We start from the raw sequence: 14,631 nt of genomic DNA on the forward strand, positions 1-14,631 counted from the left end.
CTCTCAGGCATCCAACGTCACGTAACGCGAAGGCGGCAGGACGACGAAGGCCAGCCCAGGCCTTTGCTCCTTGCCTAACAGTCGCGCCGTTCCCAAGAGGGAGCCCTAGCGCGGCGGGAGACAGCGAGCCGAGCCGTTACGGGAGCGCCGAAGACCCAGCTCGCGTCACTCGGAGGAGCGGAGGCGCAAATCTCCGCCGACCCGCTTCCCCGAGGCCCCGCCCACTCGGCTCTACAGCCCGCTAGAGGCCTGGAGGAGGCGGGGCCAAGGAGGAGCATGCGCACGCGCCCTCGCGAACCGGCCTTCTAAGGGGGAACGAGCGATCTCGCGAGGGTTGAGAGCGGGTGGCGTAGGTAGCTGTCCTGGTTGGCTGGAGAAGAGAATCCACTCCCGGAGAGGAGAAGGCGCCGGGAGGCCTCTGAGAACCTTCCGTTTTCCTTTCCCTTTCCCTCGGCCCTCCGCCTCCTCAGAGTCAGCCCGCCTTCCCTGACCTCCGTGACCCCGCTGGCCCCGCCCACTCCCGTCGACGTGATTCCCGCCGTGAGGTAAACGCCAGTGGAGCAGAGTCCCGCGGAAGAGGACGGCGAGGCGAGCGGCGCGGCTGGGCCGGCTCGGGTCGGTGGCGGAGCCCTCGCGCGTGAGAGCTTCCGGGCGGGTCTCGCTCCTCCGGCGGCCCGGACGCCAGTGTCGCGCAAGCCCAAGCCGCTTCCCTCGGCGCCGCGCCTGCCCGTGGCCGCGGCGGGTGACGCAGCCGGAACATGTCGTCCGCGGTGGAGCCTCCGCCGCCCCCGCCTCCCGAGAGCGCGCCTTCCAAGCCCTCGGCGGCGGGCGCCGGCGGGAGCAGCAGCGGCAACAAAGGCGGCCCCGAGGGCGGCGCGGCGCCCGCGGCTCCGTGTGCTGCGGGCTCGGGCCCCGCGGACACCGAGATGGAGGTGAGCGCGGCCGTGCGCGGGGAGGGAGGGAGGTGGATGCTCGGCTGGCGCGTCTCCTGCTCTTCACCTTTACGTTCCCCCCTCCGTGTAGCTAGCCTAGCCCGACCGCGGATCGCTCTTACGAAACACATGTTCCTGATTACTGTGGCCAAGGGGACCCGTTTCCTCCATCGCCAGGCTCCCCCAGAACTCGCTCAATTTCTCCCGATTTAGGTTTTAGTTTGCACTAAACTTTGAGGAAGGCGAGGGAGATGCCCCTCCGGAGTGGAATTCCCGGGGCGAGGGGCGACGTTCCCCAGCGTCGCAGCTGGGGACTTGCGCCTCCAGTGCCTCATCCCGGTGCTGGCGGGGGCGGCATCTGTCTGTTCTGGGCAGAGACAATGGCGAGAGCTGGAGGGCCGAGTGCGCAGTGGGGATAAGCGGGGCGCAGCTGCTTGTGTGCAGCGAGGGGAGGCCCCTCCCGGGCCCTGCTCCACCGGGAGGGGAGCGAGCGTGACAGCAGCAGCACCTGTCCTGGATCCCCATCCAATTACGGGAGTATGCATGGAAAACTGAATGAATGGGAGCCTCGGGGAAGGGTGATGGGCTTCTAGCTCTGCGCATTGCTTCCTTTTGAAGCCATTCGGAGGATTCGCTGTTGAACCACCTTCTTGGGGCTCCAGTGGGCCAGATGATGGTGACAATACTGGAGGAAGGGGGGAGAGAGTGGAAAGTGGGGGAGCTGCTAGGCAGGACTCTTTGGACATGCTCCCAGGCATTGAGTTGCCTGGGAACAAAGTTACTGCTTCCAATTTTTATTCTTGGCCTTGGCCTTGTTTTGAGGTATTCTGTAGTTCCAGTCTGAAGACTCCTGGGAGTTTTAATCCTCAGATTGGAAGCAATACTATAAAAGTGAACTTTAGTGCAGGGTTTACACTATAAGGAAATGATGGTGCAGTCTGCATTACTTTTATGAGGCAGCTTGGGTGAAATAACGTTAATCTTTGAAACAACTTTTAATGGGGAAGGTAGGTGTTAGTGTAATGCACCAATTTGAAGTGAATGCAGTTTCAATTTAAAAATGTACTTGGTGCCCCCCCCCCCTTAAGGTTTTAAGTGGTCTTTTGAGTTTTTAGTGCTGTTTTACTTGGATTCTTAGATTTCTATTCCATGAAATAAAGGAATCTGGACACCAGTGACACTGGTGGCTCAGGCCTTTTAATCCCAGCACTTGGGAGGCAGAGGCAGACAGATTTCTGAGTCCAGCCTGGTCTACAGAACGAGTTCCAGGACAGCCAGGGCTACACAGAGAAACCCTGTCTCGAAAAAACAAAACAAATAAACAAGCAGTAACTGACATAAACAGAAAAGAAAATGAGTGAAGAATAAGATTGAGAAAAAAATAGAAACTGTTGATATTCTTATACTAAGAAGACTCAGTTTACTCATCTGATTAATGAAAATACCACTTATTTTGTGTTTTCACATTCGTGTTTATATTTAAGTTTTAATTGAAAAATAGCAACTCAAAAATTAAAAGTATTTTCTTAGGGTTTAAATGCTCCTGGCTATTTTATTGTCTTTAAAATGATTATCTTTAGACTGCTTTTCATGTCTTAAGTGAATTTAGAGTCAGAATTAGGTTTGAGTTGAGTACACTTGCCTAATGTATTTGATGACCTTAGATACATATTACAGTTGGAAAAAAAGACATTGAATTATAGAAATAATATCTGCAGTTGGAAAACACATTATTATTGTAGGTATATTTTTCCTGGCACTACAGGGATTCTGTAAGTTAGACCTGGAGGTTTTATCACTTTGCTTGTGTCATTTGAATGTCAGGATGAGTGCATTTTAAAAAATAGAGTATTTATCACTAATTAGGAGTTAAACTAAGGTTATTTAATTTAAGCTCCTTTTTTGGGTAATGTTCTAGGAAGTGGAAATTAGGGACTAGCTAATGCTTCCTTCCTTGTATACATTTCTATAAAATAGTACAGTAGGTAGATGGAATTTTATGATACAAAGAGAACTTTGTTCACATTCAAGTTACTTAATTTGTATTTATAATTTTATTGAAAAAATATAGATTTGTCCATATGGCTTGTATAGAAAGTAATTTTGCCTTAGGGTGTAAGTGATAATTTTATTATTCCAAAAGTTATATAGTTTATAATTGGGAAAAGTGATTATCCCCATAGTATTTTATTTCATCCATATCAGGTTTCATGTCAGGTTATCTGATAGCCATTAAATATCTTGGGACTTGGAGCAAGAATATTACAATTTTTTTTTTAAAGAAATGAGTATAATGATAGTTGACAATCCTTAAACAATTTGATGATTTTCCTTTCCTACCAGGAAGTATTTGATGATGGATCACCTGGAAAGCAAAAAGAAATCCAAGAACCAGATCCTACATATGAAGAAAAAATGGTATGTTCTAGACATGTGAATAGTTTATAATGAACTTTTTTGTTAAGATAATTAAATCTACTAAACTTATGTATTTACTTAGAAGTAGTCAGAATGTCAACAGAACAGCTGTTTTTGGGTTTTTTTGCAGTTATAGAGTAGAATTCAGGTAACAGAACAATTATCTTTGTATAAGCTTCATCAGAGACAACTGAAGATAAAACAAAAACAAAACTGAAAAAAACCCAAAAAACTGCCCCTCTACATATATAACTAATTTGTGCTGTACATCAACAAGAACCTGTTTTAAATTTCCATGCCACTTTACAATCCCTAGACTGTTACCAGGCAAAGTTAGTGGCTATTGAAAATATTACAGGACAGGGCTATCTAAAGATACATTCGGTAGTGTGTTAACTGTACAAAGGAAGGACACTGTGCTGTTAAAAACAAATCTGACACAGCCTTACATTTCAATTTTTTTCTTTAAATGGAGTTAGTTGTGTTTGTGGGGGAGGGTTAAATGTTTTATAGACAAGGAAAAAAACCTTTGAGAACTACCTTCCTCTTCCACATCCTTTCATCCTCTGCTTCAGCTTCCTCCTTTTTCTTGCTCGTTTCAGCCTTTACTACCCCCCCCCCTTTTTTTTTTTTTTTTTTTTTTGGCCATATCAGGTTTTCCTTTAGATCTATAAGCCGCACTATTCTTCTTGTATTTCTCCTTCAGGTTGGCAGGCTCCTTGTCACAGGGCTACTTATCACCTGCAGCAGTGTTCCACATCTCTCCCAGTTTCTTTGCAACGGATGTCCTCCTTTGGTTTTTGGGCAATACTCAGAACAGAATGGCAGGAGGCCTCGGGTGCTTTGGTGTCCTTGAACTTCAATTTGGTCTCCCCTTTATGTGTGGGTGATGTGGGATTTTATGTCAAACTTTGCCATGTCTTCAAATTTCCCCTTTTCTTTAGCAGCAGACATGGTCTTCTGCCTCTCTGAGCACTTAGGGAACCCGAGGAGCTGACAGAAGCATCCAGGTGCTCTTCCCGAAAGTTTGCACAAAGAATGCATATAGAAGACATTTTGCCTTTTAGCTTCTTAGGGTCTCCTTTGCTTGCCCAGGGTTAGTTGGTTTTCCATTGTGAGACACCGAGTCACCCAGTGTCTGGCTCTCACTTGCTCTGTGGAGCTCAGTGTACTGTAATTTTAATTTTTATAAGTAGAACAGAGATAATCTAATTGAAATATGTAATAACATGGGATATTGTTTGCCTACATAAACCAGACAAGTATTTTAGGAAGGCTACATAGTATGATATAATTACTCACTTGCATTAAAAAATACCTTTAAAGATTTTAGCATTGAAAATGATTGTAAAAAAATTTCAGCAAATTGTTGTATGTATGTCTAGTTTTGTTCTTCACTATGTTCAATGACTAATAAATGCAATTTGGTCTCAGCATTCTTTCTATCTATCTATCTATCTATCTATGACTAATAAATGCAATTTGGCCTCAGCATTCTTTCTATCTATCTATCTATGACTAATAAATGCAATTTGGCCTCAGCATTTTTCTATCTATCTATCTATGACTAATAAATACAATTTGGTCTCAGCATTCTTTCTATCTATCTAGATATCTATCTTTATCTATCTATCTATCTATCTATCTATCTATCTATCTATCTATCTATCTATCTCATATATGTGAGTACACCGTCACTGTCTTCAGACACACCAGAAGAGGGCATCAGATCCCATTATAGATTGTTGTGAGCCACCATGTGGTTGTTGGGAATTGAACTCAGGACCTCTGGAAGAGCAATCAGTGCTCTTAACCACAGAGCCATCTCTCCAGCCCTGGTCTCAGCATTCTTACATTGTGAATGGGTTTGTGTTTTTCTTGTGCTGAGGACCAAACCTTGTGCATGTGTTTACTGTTGAGCTACAGTATCAGCTTCTTGAATAGAGCCTTACTTTATAAAAAGGAAGCTTGATATTTTACTCTGTTTACAGAGCCAGTTTACATCATGTACTCTGCTCAACTTAGTACCTAAAAAGAACTTTATGTTTAAATTCAGTTTTTGATAATATCAACCAACAGCGAATGCTTATTATGGCCCTGTTCTGAGTGCCTTATATATATTTAAACTCAAGAACATTTTGACTGTTTTTTGTTTGTTTTTAAGACAAGGTCTTACTATGTAGACTAGGCTGGCCTTGAGCTCCGTTCTACCAGTTCTCAGTGCTGGGAGTAAAGTAATGTGCCAACATTCCTGGCTAGGGTAGAACTTTTAATATATATATATATATCTTTTAATTTGCTTGTACTTCTCAAGTATTAGAGAATACTTAAAAATATATTAAAAAGCTTCAAACTCAATATTATGGCATATGTACAGAATTAGCATAATATATATGCTAGCAAAGAATAAATTATAAAGATTTGAATAGGTGCTGGAGAAATAGCTCAGTGGTTAAGAGCACTTGTTGTTCTTCCAGAAGACCCAGGTTCAATTCCCAGCACCCACATGGCAGCTCACAACTCTCTGTAATTCTAGTTCCAGGGAATATGAAAACTTCTTCCGACCTCTTCATGCATGCAGGTGGCTCACAGACTGCCAACTTATTAAACAATAATGCTCATATAATTTTAGTTTTGGAAATAAATATATGAATTCATTTAAGCATTACTATAAGCATGCTATAGAATATTTTCTGTCGTGCCCCTTTGCAGTAAATCCTTCTTGCCCTTAGCCCATTACACCTTCTCATCTTTAAATCACTAACTAGCACTAAATGTCTTCATTTCTATTCAAATCTATGCTTGTCTTGGCTATGCTTTGGAGAGTCACCCAAGTAGCATGTTTCAGGAGTTTACTTGATTCTTGAGTCTGTCATGCAGGCTTGTTGAAATTGATTCTTAAAGTTTGATAAAATGTGTCTTAAATTTTGCAGCAAACTGACCGAGCAAATAGATTCGAGTATTTATTAAAGCAGACAGAGCTGTTCGCACATTTCATTCAGCCCGCTGCTCAGAAGACTCCAACCTCACCCTTGAAGATGAAACCAGGGCGCCCACGGGTAAAAAAGGATGAAAAACAGAATTTGCTTTCAGTTGGAGAGTGAGTAATAGTTTATATTTGATAGTTTAAATCAAATGTGCTTTTTAAATTCTATTTTTTTTTAAGTTTTTAAATTTATTTTCTGTGGCTTCACAGATCAATGTTTAAATATCTAAAAATAGACACAGTGACTTACTTTTATACTATTGTATGCTTTATGAATTGTTAACAGCCATGTTGTACATGAAATGAAGATGTTAAACTAGTCTTTAGGTTAAAAATGCAGAAGTTAAATGTGTTATTCATCGTTACATAGAAGTAAGTAGGTCGTCCAGGCTTGAATTTGTATCTCTGTTCTTAGCTTTCAAACACGTAGGTGCATTAGTTTCTTTGGTTTTGGTACTGGGGATAGAACCCAGGGCTTCATGCTTGCTGGATAAACAATCCACTGGCTTACAAAATCCACCCATGTTTTTTCCCTTCTTAAAATTTAGAGGCAGGGCTTCTCTGCGTTGTCAGAGTTGGCCTTGAACTTATCTATAGCTCAGACTGGCCTTGTGGACTTCTCTCTTAGTCCTTATCACCAGCCTTGGTTATAAGGGTATTTGAAATCTGAGCTGGTCTGTAGAGTATTCTAATTTGCTTCATTACCATTTGTTTAAAATGTTTGTCACATATCCTTTGTTGTTTTTTTGATAATATCCTGTACATACTAAATATACAAATAATTCAAGATTTTTGTGCTAGCATATTAATATATTTAGGATAATCTCTTCTATAATTCCTGGTATAAAAAATGAAACATGAAAAGTATATGTAAGATTATTTAAAAGAGGGATATTATATATTTAATCAGTGTGAAAATTGCTAAGTGATTAGTTGAAATAAGAAAGTATGTTCATATAGAGGGAATAAATGTCATAATTTCTTATCAATTATTCTTACCAATTATATATATACATATATATATATACACACACACACACACACACACAAAGTACTGTTTTTATACTTAAAAACTATTTTAATATAAATACATTAACTTTCTTTTTTTTGTTTTGTTTTTTTATCCTTACTGCAGTTTCCCCTCTTCTCCCAGTCTCTCCCTGCACCCTACACCTCCCCTTCCACTCTTCCTCCCTCCTCCATTTCTCTTCAGAAAAGGCCAGGCTTCCTATGGATATCAACCAAGCATAACATACCAAGTTTCAGTATGACTAGACACCTCCCCCCATGAGGCTGGATGAGACAACTCAACAGTAAAGGGTTCCTAAAGCAGGCAAAAAAGTTAGAGACAGTCCTGCTCCCATTGTTAGGGATCCTACAGGAGGCCAAGCTGCACAACTGTAACATATTCAGAGGGGCTATTGCAGTCCTATGCAGGCTCCCTGTCAGTTCAGTCTCTATGAGCCCCTGTGAGTCCTTGTTGGTTGACTTTGTAGTTTTTCTTGTGGTGCCCTTGACCCTTCTGGTGCCTGCAGTCCTTCTTCCATTTTCTGCAGGATTCCTTCAGCTCTGCCTAATGTCTGTCTGTGGGTTTCCGTTTCCATCAGTTGCTGGGTGAAGCCTCTCTGATAATAACTGGGCTAGGCACCAATCTATGAGTATAGCAGAATATCATTAGGAATCATTTTCTATCCTAGAAGGCTGTCCAGCTTTGGTTCCTAGCTTTCCAGGCAGTGTCAGGGGTGGGCTCCCTCTTCTGGCATTGGTCTCAAGCTGGACCAGTCATTGATCCAGCTCCTGGATTGATTGGCTGCTCCTGTAATTTCTCCCCTTTATTCCAGCATACCTTGTATATAGATAGGTCAGGGGTTTTATGGCTGGGTTGGTGTTAATAGTCTTTCCACTGGAGGTCTTGCCTGGTTACAGGAGATGGCTAGTTGGGACTCTGTATTCCCTATTACTAGGCGTCTTAGGGTAAACCCTCATAGATTCCTGGGAGTTTCCATTGCACTAGGTTTCTAACTCATTCCAGAGATTGCCCCCTCCCCCTGCACACCTCATTCTGGTTGTATCTCCCAGTACTCTCTTCCTCCACCCTTCCCCAACCTGATCCTTCCTGTTCCTGTACCCAACCGATCACATAGACACCCCCCCACAACCCCTTTGTTGGTTCTGTTTCTCCCCTTCTCAGGGAGATTCATGTCCCCTTCCCAGCCTTCTTTGTTATTTAGAAATAACTGTGTACTTCAGATGTATTAAGTTGTATTAACGGCTAACAAGCTGTGTTAATATATCAGTGTTCTAGAAATTACTGTTATAAGCATTATTGTGGGGGTAGTAAACATAATATAAAAAGAAATGCTCTTGCTCTTTTAGTTTGTAAATCTGTAAGATAAAGATTGTCCACAGAAAATACAGAGTAAGTTATTAAGTTGTTTCTTTATTGAATAGTATGATTGGAAAATAAGATTGAGATTTCTCTCTCTCTTGAGATAGTTTTGTGAGGATCAAACTCCATGCCTTGGGTACACTAGGCAAGCACTTTGCCACAGGTAGATATATTATAGTTCCCCTTTCTCATTTTGGAGATGGGGTGGAGTTTTGTATTACCAGAGATAATGTCTCAGTGTGTAGTCCAGACTGACTTTAAATTCAGTCTTTCTCTCTGTTCCTGGGATGTTGAAATTATAGCATGTCCAGCTAAAACCAGAGATTTGGTTATCTCTGCCTCCTCAGTGCTGGGATTGCAAGCTCAAGCTGCATTTGGCTTCTATTTTGGTGGGTGAATAGGTTTGAACTCCTGTCTTCATGCTTGACATTTTTTTCTTCTTTGACTTCAAGATGGTTTTTCTGTGTAGTCCTGGGTGTCCTGGAACTTATCCTGTAGACCAGTTGGACCAAACTCAGAGATCCGCCTGCCTTTTAATGTATTTTAATTTTATTCATAATTTAGTTAACTATATAAACATTTCAGGTTATATACTAGTAATTTCTACTGCTCACTTTCTAGCCTTACTCTGCTTTTTAGTTTTTTATTATGTTTTATGTTATTGGTATGTGGGATCTAACTTGGTACTTCTACTCATTCTAGACAAGTGCTGTGTAGCCTTGGCTTAATTTAGATACCTGTTAAGATTATTGTGATATAAGCGGGGCAGTGGTGGTGCACGCCTTTAATCCCAGCACTTTGGAGGCAGAGGCAGGCAGATTTCTGAGTTCGAGGACAGCCTGGTCTACAAAGTGAGTTCCAGGGCTACACAGAGAAACCCTGTCTCGAAAAACAACAAAGCAAAACAAAACAAAGCAAAAAAAAGATTATTGTGATATCATCATTTGGCTTCTATCATGTTGAAATTTTGTTTTCATTTTGACAGTTATCGACACCGTAGAACAGAGCAAGAGGAAGATGAAGAGCTATTAACAGAAAGTTCCAAAGCAACTAATGTTTGTACTCGATTTGAAGATTCTCCATCATGTAAGTTAAATTCATTGAATCATTTGATTTTCAAAGGAGCCTCCTTTGAGAATCTCATAGTTTGAATTTTACTTTTCATATAATTTATAAAGGAAAATTTCTAATAATCTTAGATAGTTACTGGCTGTGAATAAGTTTTAGGTGTGTGTATGTGTTGTTTTTTGTTTGTTTTTTTTAATTTGAGATGTTAATATGTTGGTTGGAGTTATATAGCTATAGGGTGCTTATAGCATGTGCAAAGCCCTGGCTTTGCTCCCTAGAACTGAGAGATGATAGTATGTGTTGTATTTCAGAAGTATATGAAGATGCCACTCATCTTATTATGGTTCTAAAATCCATGTAAAATGGAATGATTTTTGCCACATACCTTTTCCCAAATTAGGAAACTTTATAATAGGGGAAAATCATTTAAAAAAATTGCTTTTTTTGATGATGAATTTATTATTTTTGTGAAATATATTAGTGCTTTTCTGTAAGATAACAGCTTAGTTTTACTTATACACAATCTTGATTTCTGATAGGGTTGGAAGTTTTTTGTCTGAAGCCTAGCTTTCCTGCAACTCCTGTTACTGGATGAGTAGTTAGTGTGGACAACTAATAGAATTTTAGTTGGATTCTTGCTTAGAGTATTAAGCAGTTCACCCACTCACTGGTTCACTTTTTAACATACACTTTCATTTCTACCTTGTCTTACAAAGTACCCAGTTTCTTTTTCTTTTTTTTTTTTTTTTCTTTTTTTTTTTTTTTTTAATTTCTTTTTTGAGACAGGGTTTCTCTGTAGCCCTGGCTGTCCTGGAACTAACTCTGTAGACCAGGCTGGCCTTGAACTCAGAAATCCACCTGCCTCTGCCTCCCGAGGGCTGGGATTAAAGGCATGCGCCACCACGCCCGGCTTTTTCTTTGTTTTCAAATCAAGCTAGAGGCTAGAGCTATGACAAGCTGGAAAGGATATTCAGATTATTTCTTCCTCAAATTGTAACTAATGTACGCAGTCCTGATTAACTTTTCATTCTTAGGCAGTGATTTGTTCAGGCAAGTACAGCTAATGTCTATATACTGAAGGGCATGGGTCCTTATGTATGACCTATCAGAAAAAAGAGTTTAAGGAATAGAAAGGGTGGACTTGCAGAAGGAATTTCCTGTCTTTATTTCTACTCTCAATGGGAAGAAAGGAAAATCTTCAGAGAACCACTATCTGATCTTTATGAAGGATGAAAACTCTTGGTTAAAAATGTGCTAACATTTAAAAGAGAGGTAAAGAGGCCAGAGGCACTCTTAAGACCAGTGTGCTTTCCCATTGGATTGAGTGATTTACTGAGGACTCTGATGCGAACAGTCAAGAGTTCCTTATCTGATAACTTCATTATCAGCTAGTTGTACCAAACTGCCCCTGCTTCAGTCCAGATTTCATTAGCTATTTTTAATGATTTTAACCTTACAGAAACATGTAAGGTTATACATGTATCCTTTAGAAAAGAGTAGACACCCATAGGTTACGGTTAAACCTCTGAATATTAGATATAAGGGGCCAGCCCTGTCTTATATTTCTTGTCCTTAAAATGAGCATTGTTTTGTTGTTATTTTTAGATGTAAAATGGGGTAAACTGAGAGATTATCAGGTTCGAGGATTGAATTGGCTCATCTCTCTGTATGAGAATGGCATCAATGGGATCCTTGCAGATGAAATGGTATGTATTTGGTTACCTTGAAGCTTGAAGATTTTTATTGTAACAAGATTGTTTGACATTAAATTTGTAGCAATTAAGAGAGATAGTTTTGTTTGATTACAACTATTTTTTCTTAAAGCACTATAACCTACTGCCTGAGTTGTGTAAGTGACATGTGAAGAATTTCCATCTCTCCATTAGAGTGCATTTTAAAATAGTACATCTTGAGAACTCTGTTGTTTTTGCAATAATTTGACTGTTTCTTTTTCCATTTTAAAAAACAGCTCACAGGGTTTAGTTTCACAAGACATCTTCTCTTCTGTTCACTACTTACTAGTTAGTGAAGATTTTAATCCTTCTCAAAGTAGTGTTTAAACAATTGGTTGGGGAAAGTATGCAGCCATTAGTACAGTCAAGTGTCTTTCACTTCTGCCTCGGATAGTTTACTTTGGAATACCACATCCTGAGTCTGGAGGTGGTGTTGATACCTTCCTTATAGATTTATGTGACCTAAGTGTAAACTTACACACACAGTAAATCTTGTCATGCTGTCTCACACTCAGCATTTCCTTTAAATGTTCTTATGTATGATGGGGCTGTAAGTTTGGAAGAATGTTTTTAATTGTTTAATGATTAATTTGATTAATGTAATTAAATCTTTTAACATTTAATTATGATGAATTTTTTAGGGTTTGGGAAAGACACTTCAAACAATTTCTCTTCTTGGATACATGAAACACTATAGAAATATTCCTGGTCCTCATATGGTTTTGGTTCCCAAGTCTACATTGCACAACTGGATGAGTGAATTCAAGAGATGGGTACCAACACTTAGGTCTGTTTGCTTGATAGGAGATAAAGAGCAAAGAGTAAGTTTTTATACTATGTAGTGGTATTTTTGATACTAAAGGAATTTAATTTTAGACTAATAATGAAATAACTGGAGAAGGGATTAAAAAAGAAAGGATCTTTACAAATTGTTAGTTTATAACTACCATACTGTCTGTGGTTATTCAAGAATCTTACTGAGAAGGCATTAAAGATTAGGCAGCTATATGAATTTCTTAATTTTATTTTCAGTTTGCTTCTCTCCTTCTTGAAACTCATTGTATAAAGTCCAAGATAATTTATTTAGAGATGTTAGCTTGTTTTTTGAATATGTTAAATCATTTGAAATTTGAGGGGCTAGATTTCTGAATTAGGGTATAGTGGTAATAGTCATAGAATAGTAATTGTTAAATATGAGTTGAGTCAATTTAGTAATTTGATGAGCTGTTATGATACAAATATAAGTTAAATTATTGACTTCTTAGCCACATCTTTTTGGGACAAAGTCATGGAAATCATGACACTATTAAGAATAAAGAACTTAGATTTGGAAATTGGGGATAATCAATTGCCTTCATTGATTAAATGATTGTATTAAATGATTTTATACTTAATTAGGTTAGTTTTTAAAAATATTATTTTATATTTATGGGTACTTTGCCTGCATCTGTGGTTTCCACTGAGGCTAGAAAAGGGAGTCAAGTCCCTGGAACTAGAGTTACGGATGGTTGGGAGCCACTGTGTGGGTGCTGGGAACTGAATCTTAGTCTTCTATAAGAACTGAGCCATCTTTTCAGCAGCAGTCTAGATTTCTTTTGCTCCTCAGTAGGTAAATTATGTGGGTTATTTTAAGTTACCAAGTTGCTTTTTGGGGAAGTCAATTAATTCTGCTTTTTTACTTTATATCCTTATCTATAAAATAAGAATAATAACAGTAATGTGCCAATACATCTACAAATCAGAGGAATGAGACCATCTACTACCAGCTGTCAGGTCTTTCTTAACCCTGCTTCCTAAGAATGGCAAGACCTGTGGAACTTTGGAAAGACATTTTAAAGTTAGGCTATGGAATTTTGTGATTCACTTCAACTTTTTGAAACTAAGTTAAAACTGACATTAAAGTGATAATGAAGTAATTTCAGTGATAGGGTGGTAGCTTTAAATGCTTATTTATTAGCTCTGTTTAATACTCTCATTTTTCCTTGTTTTTGATTACTTGTTAAGTGAATTTAATGTGTAATTGAGTTGAGTTGTGTAATTTTTTTTGTTTTACAGGCTGCATTTGTCAGGGATGTTTTATTGCCAGGAGAGTGGGATGTGTGTGTCACATCTTATGAAATGCTTATTAAAGAGAAGTCTGTGTTCAAAAAATTCAACTGGAGATACTTAGTTATAGATGAAGCTCATAGGATAAAAAATGAAAAATCTAAGGTAACTTGATACTTAATATGAACATTTTTTGTGTCTGAGATTTTGATATTTATTCAGAATGTTCTAATACTGGGCTTTGGTTCTTTCAGTTGTCAGAAATAGTGAGAGAATTCAAGACTACAAATCGGCTGTTGCTAACAGGGACGCCTCTTCAGAACAACCTGCATGAGCTCTGGTCACTTCTAAACTTTTTGTTACCAGATGTGTTTAATTCAGCTGATGTAAGCTTCTCTTTTGTGGTTAATAATATTTTGGTTAATACCTATATTTTAATAATAGCACTGTGTGATATGACCATTAATTTTTTATACTTATGTAGCTAGCCTGTTACTAACCTACAAAATTGATAATGTATTCTGAGAATTTATTCACTTTTGAGCCTTGGCTTTAATGTCATTCCCATCAGTTTCTTCATCTGGGTTGGTGTATTTTTCCTGTTTGGCAATCAAGGCTCTTTAATTTTACTTCAGGGTTTCTAGGTTAAAGGCTCATCTTTAAGCCTTTTCAAGTATCTTTATATCTTACACATTGTGTTTTAACATTAAGAGATGGCCTTCAAATGTGGAGGGATTTGTTTGACCCTTATGTCTTATTTTCTTTTCACTTTGCTGTGACAAAAGCAGCTTAAGGAAGAAAGGGTTTATTCTGGGCCAGTTCAAGCGAACAGGACAGTGGGTGTGACAGTAGCTGATCATGCTTCACTCACAGTCAGAAAGCAGACAGTGTGATAAGTGTGTCCGTACTACTACTCAGCTCTTTTTTTTTATTCTGAGCAAGACAAGATCCCCAACCCAGGAAATGGTCACACAATTTAAGATGGGTCTTCTTAACAGCAATTAATGTAATCAAGACAGTCCCCTACAGGTGTGTTGGGAGGGCCAGTTCTGGGCTAAT

At 39.4% G+C, this 14,631-nt stretch overlaps 1 protein-coding gene across 1 annotated transcript in view; it reads left to right on the forward strand.

The window, feature by feature from the left end:
- Positions 1-277: 277 nt before the first annotated feature.
- The window catches only part of Smarca5 (SNF2 related chromatin remodeling ATPase 5), a 39,947-nt gene continuing 25,593 nt past the window's right edge, over positions 278-14,631 (forward strand). Inside the window, exons 1-8 of the mRNA XM_029480715.2 lie at positions 278-932; positions 3,276-3,350; positions 6,284-6,450; positions 9,711-9,811; positions 11,399-11,499; positions 12,168-12,347; positions 13,582-13,737; positions 13,827-13,958. Of these exons, the coding sequence (XP_029336575.2) occupies positions 759-932; positions 3,276-3,350; positions 6,284-6,450; positions 9,711-9,811; positions 11,399-11,499; positions 12,168-12,347; positions 13,582-13,737; positions 13,827-13,958 (1,086 nt within the window). The 5' untranslated portion in view covers positions 278-758. The remainder of the gene's footprint in view (positions 933-3,275; positions 3,351-6,283; positions 6,451-9,710; positions 9,812-11,398; positions 11,500-12,167; positions 12,348-13,581; positions 13,738-13,826; positions 13,959-14,631) is intronic.

The sequence above is a fragment of the Mus caroli genome, unplaced genomic scaffold (assembly GCF_978045245.1).
Source record: "Mus caroli unplaced genomic scaffold, Mus_caroli_1 scaffold_10, whole genome shotgun sequence".
NCBI classification, from domain to species: Eukaryota; Metazoa; Chordata; class Mammalia; order Rodentia; family Muridae; genus Mus; species Mus caroli.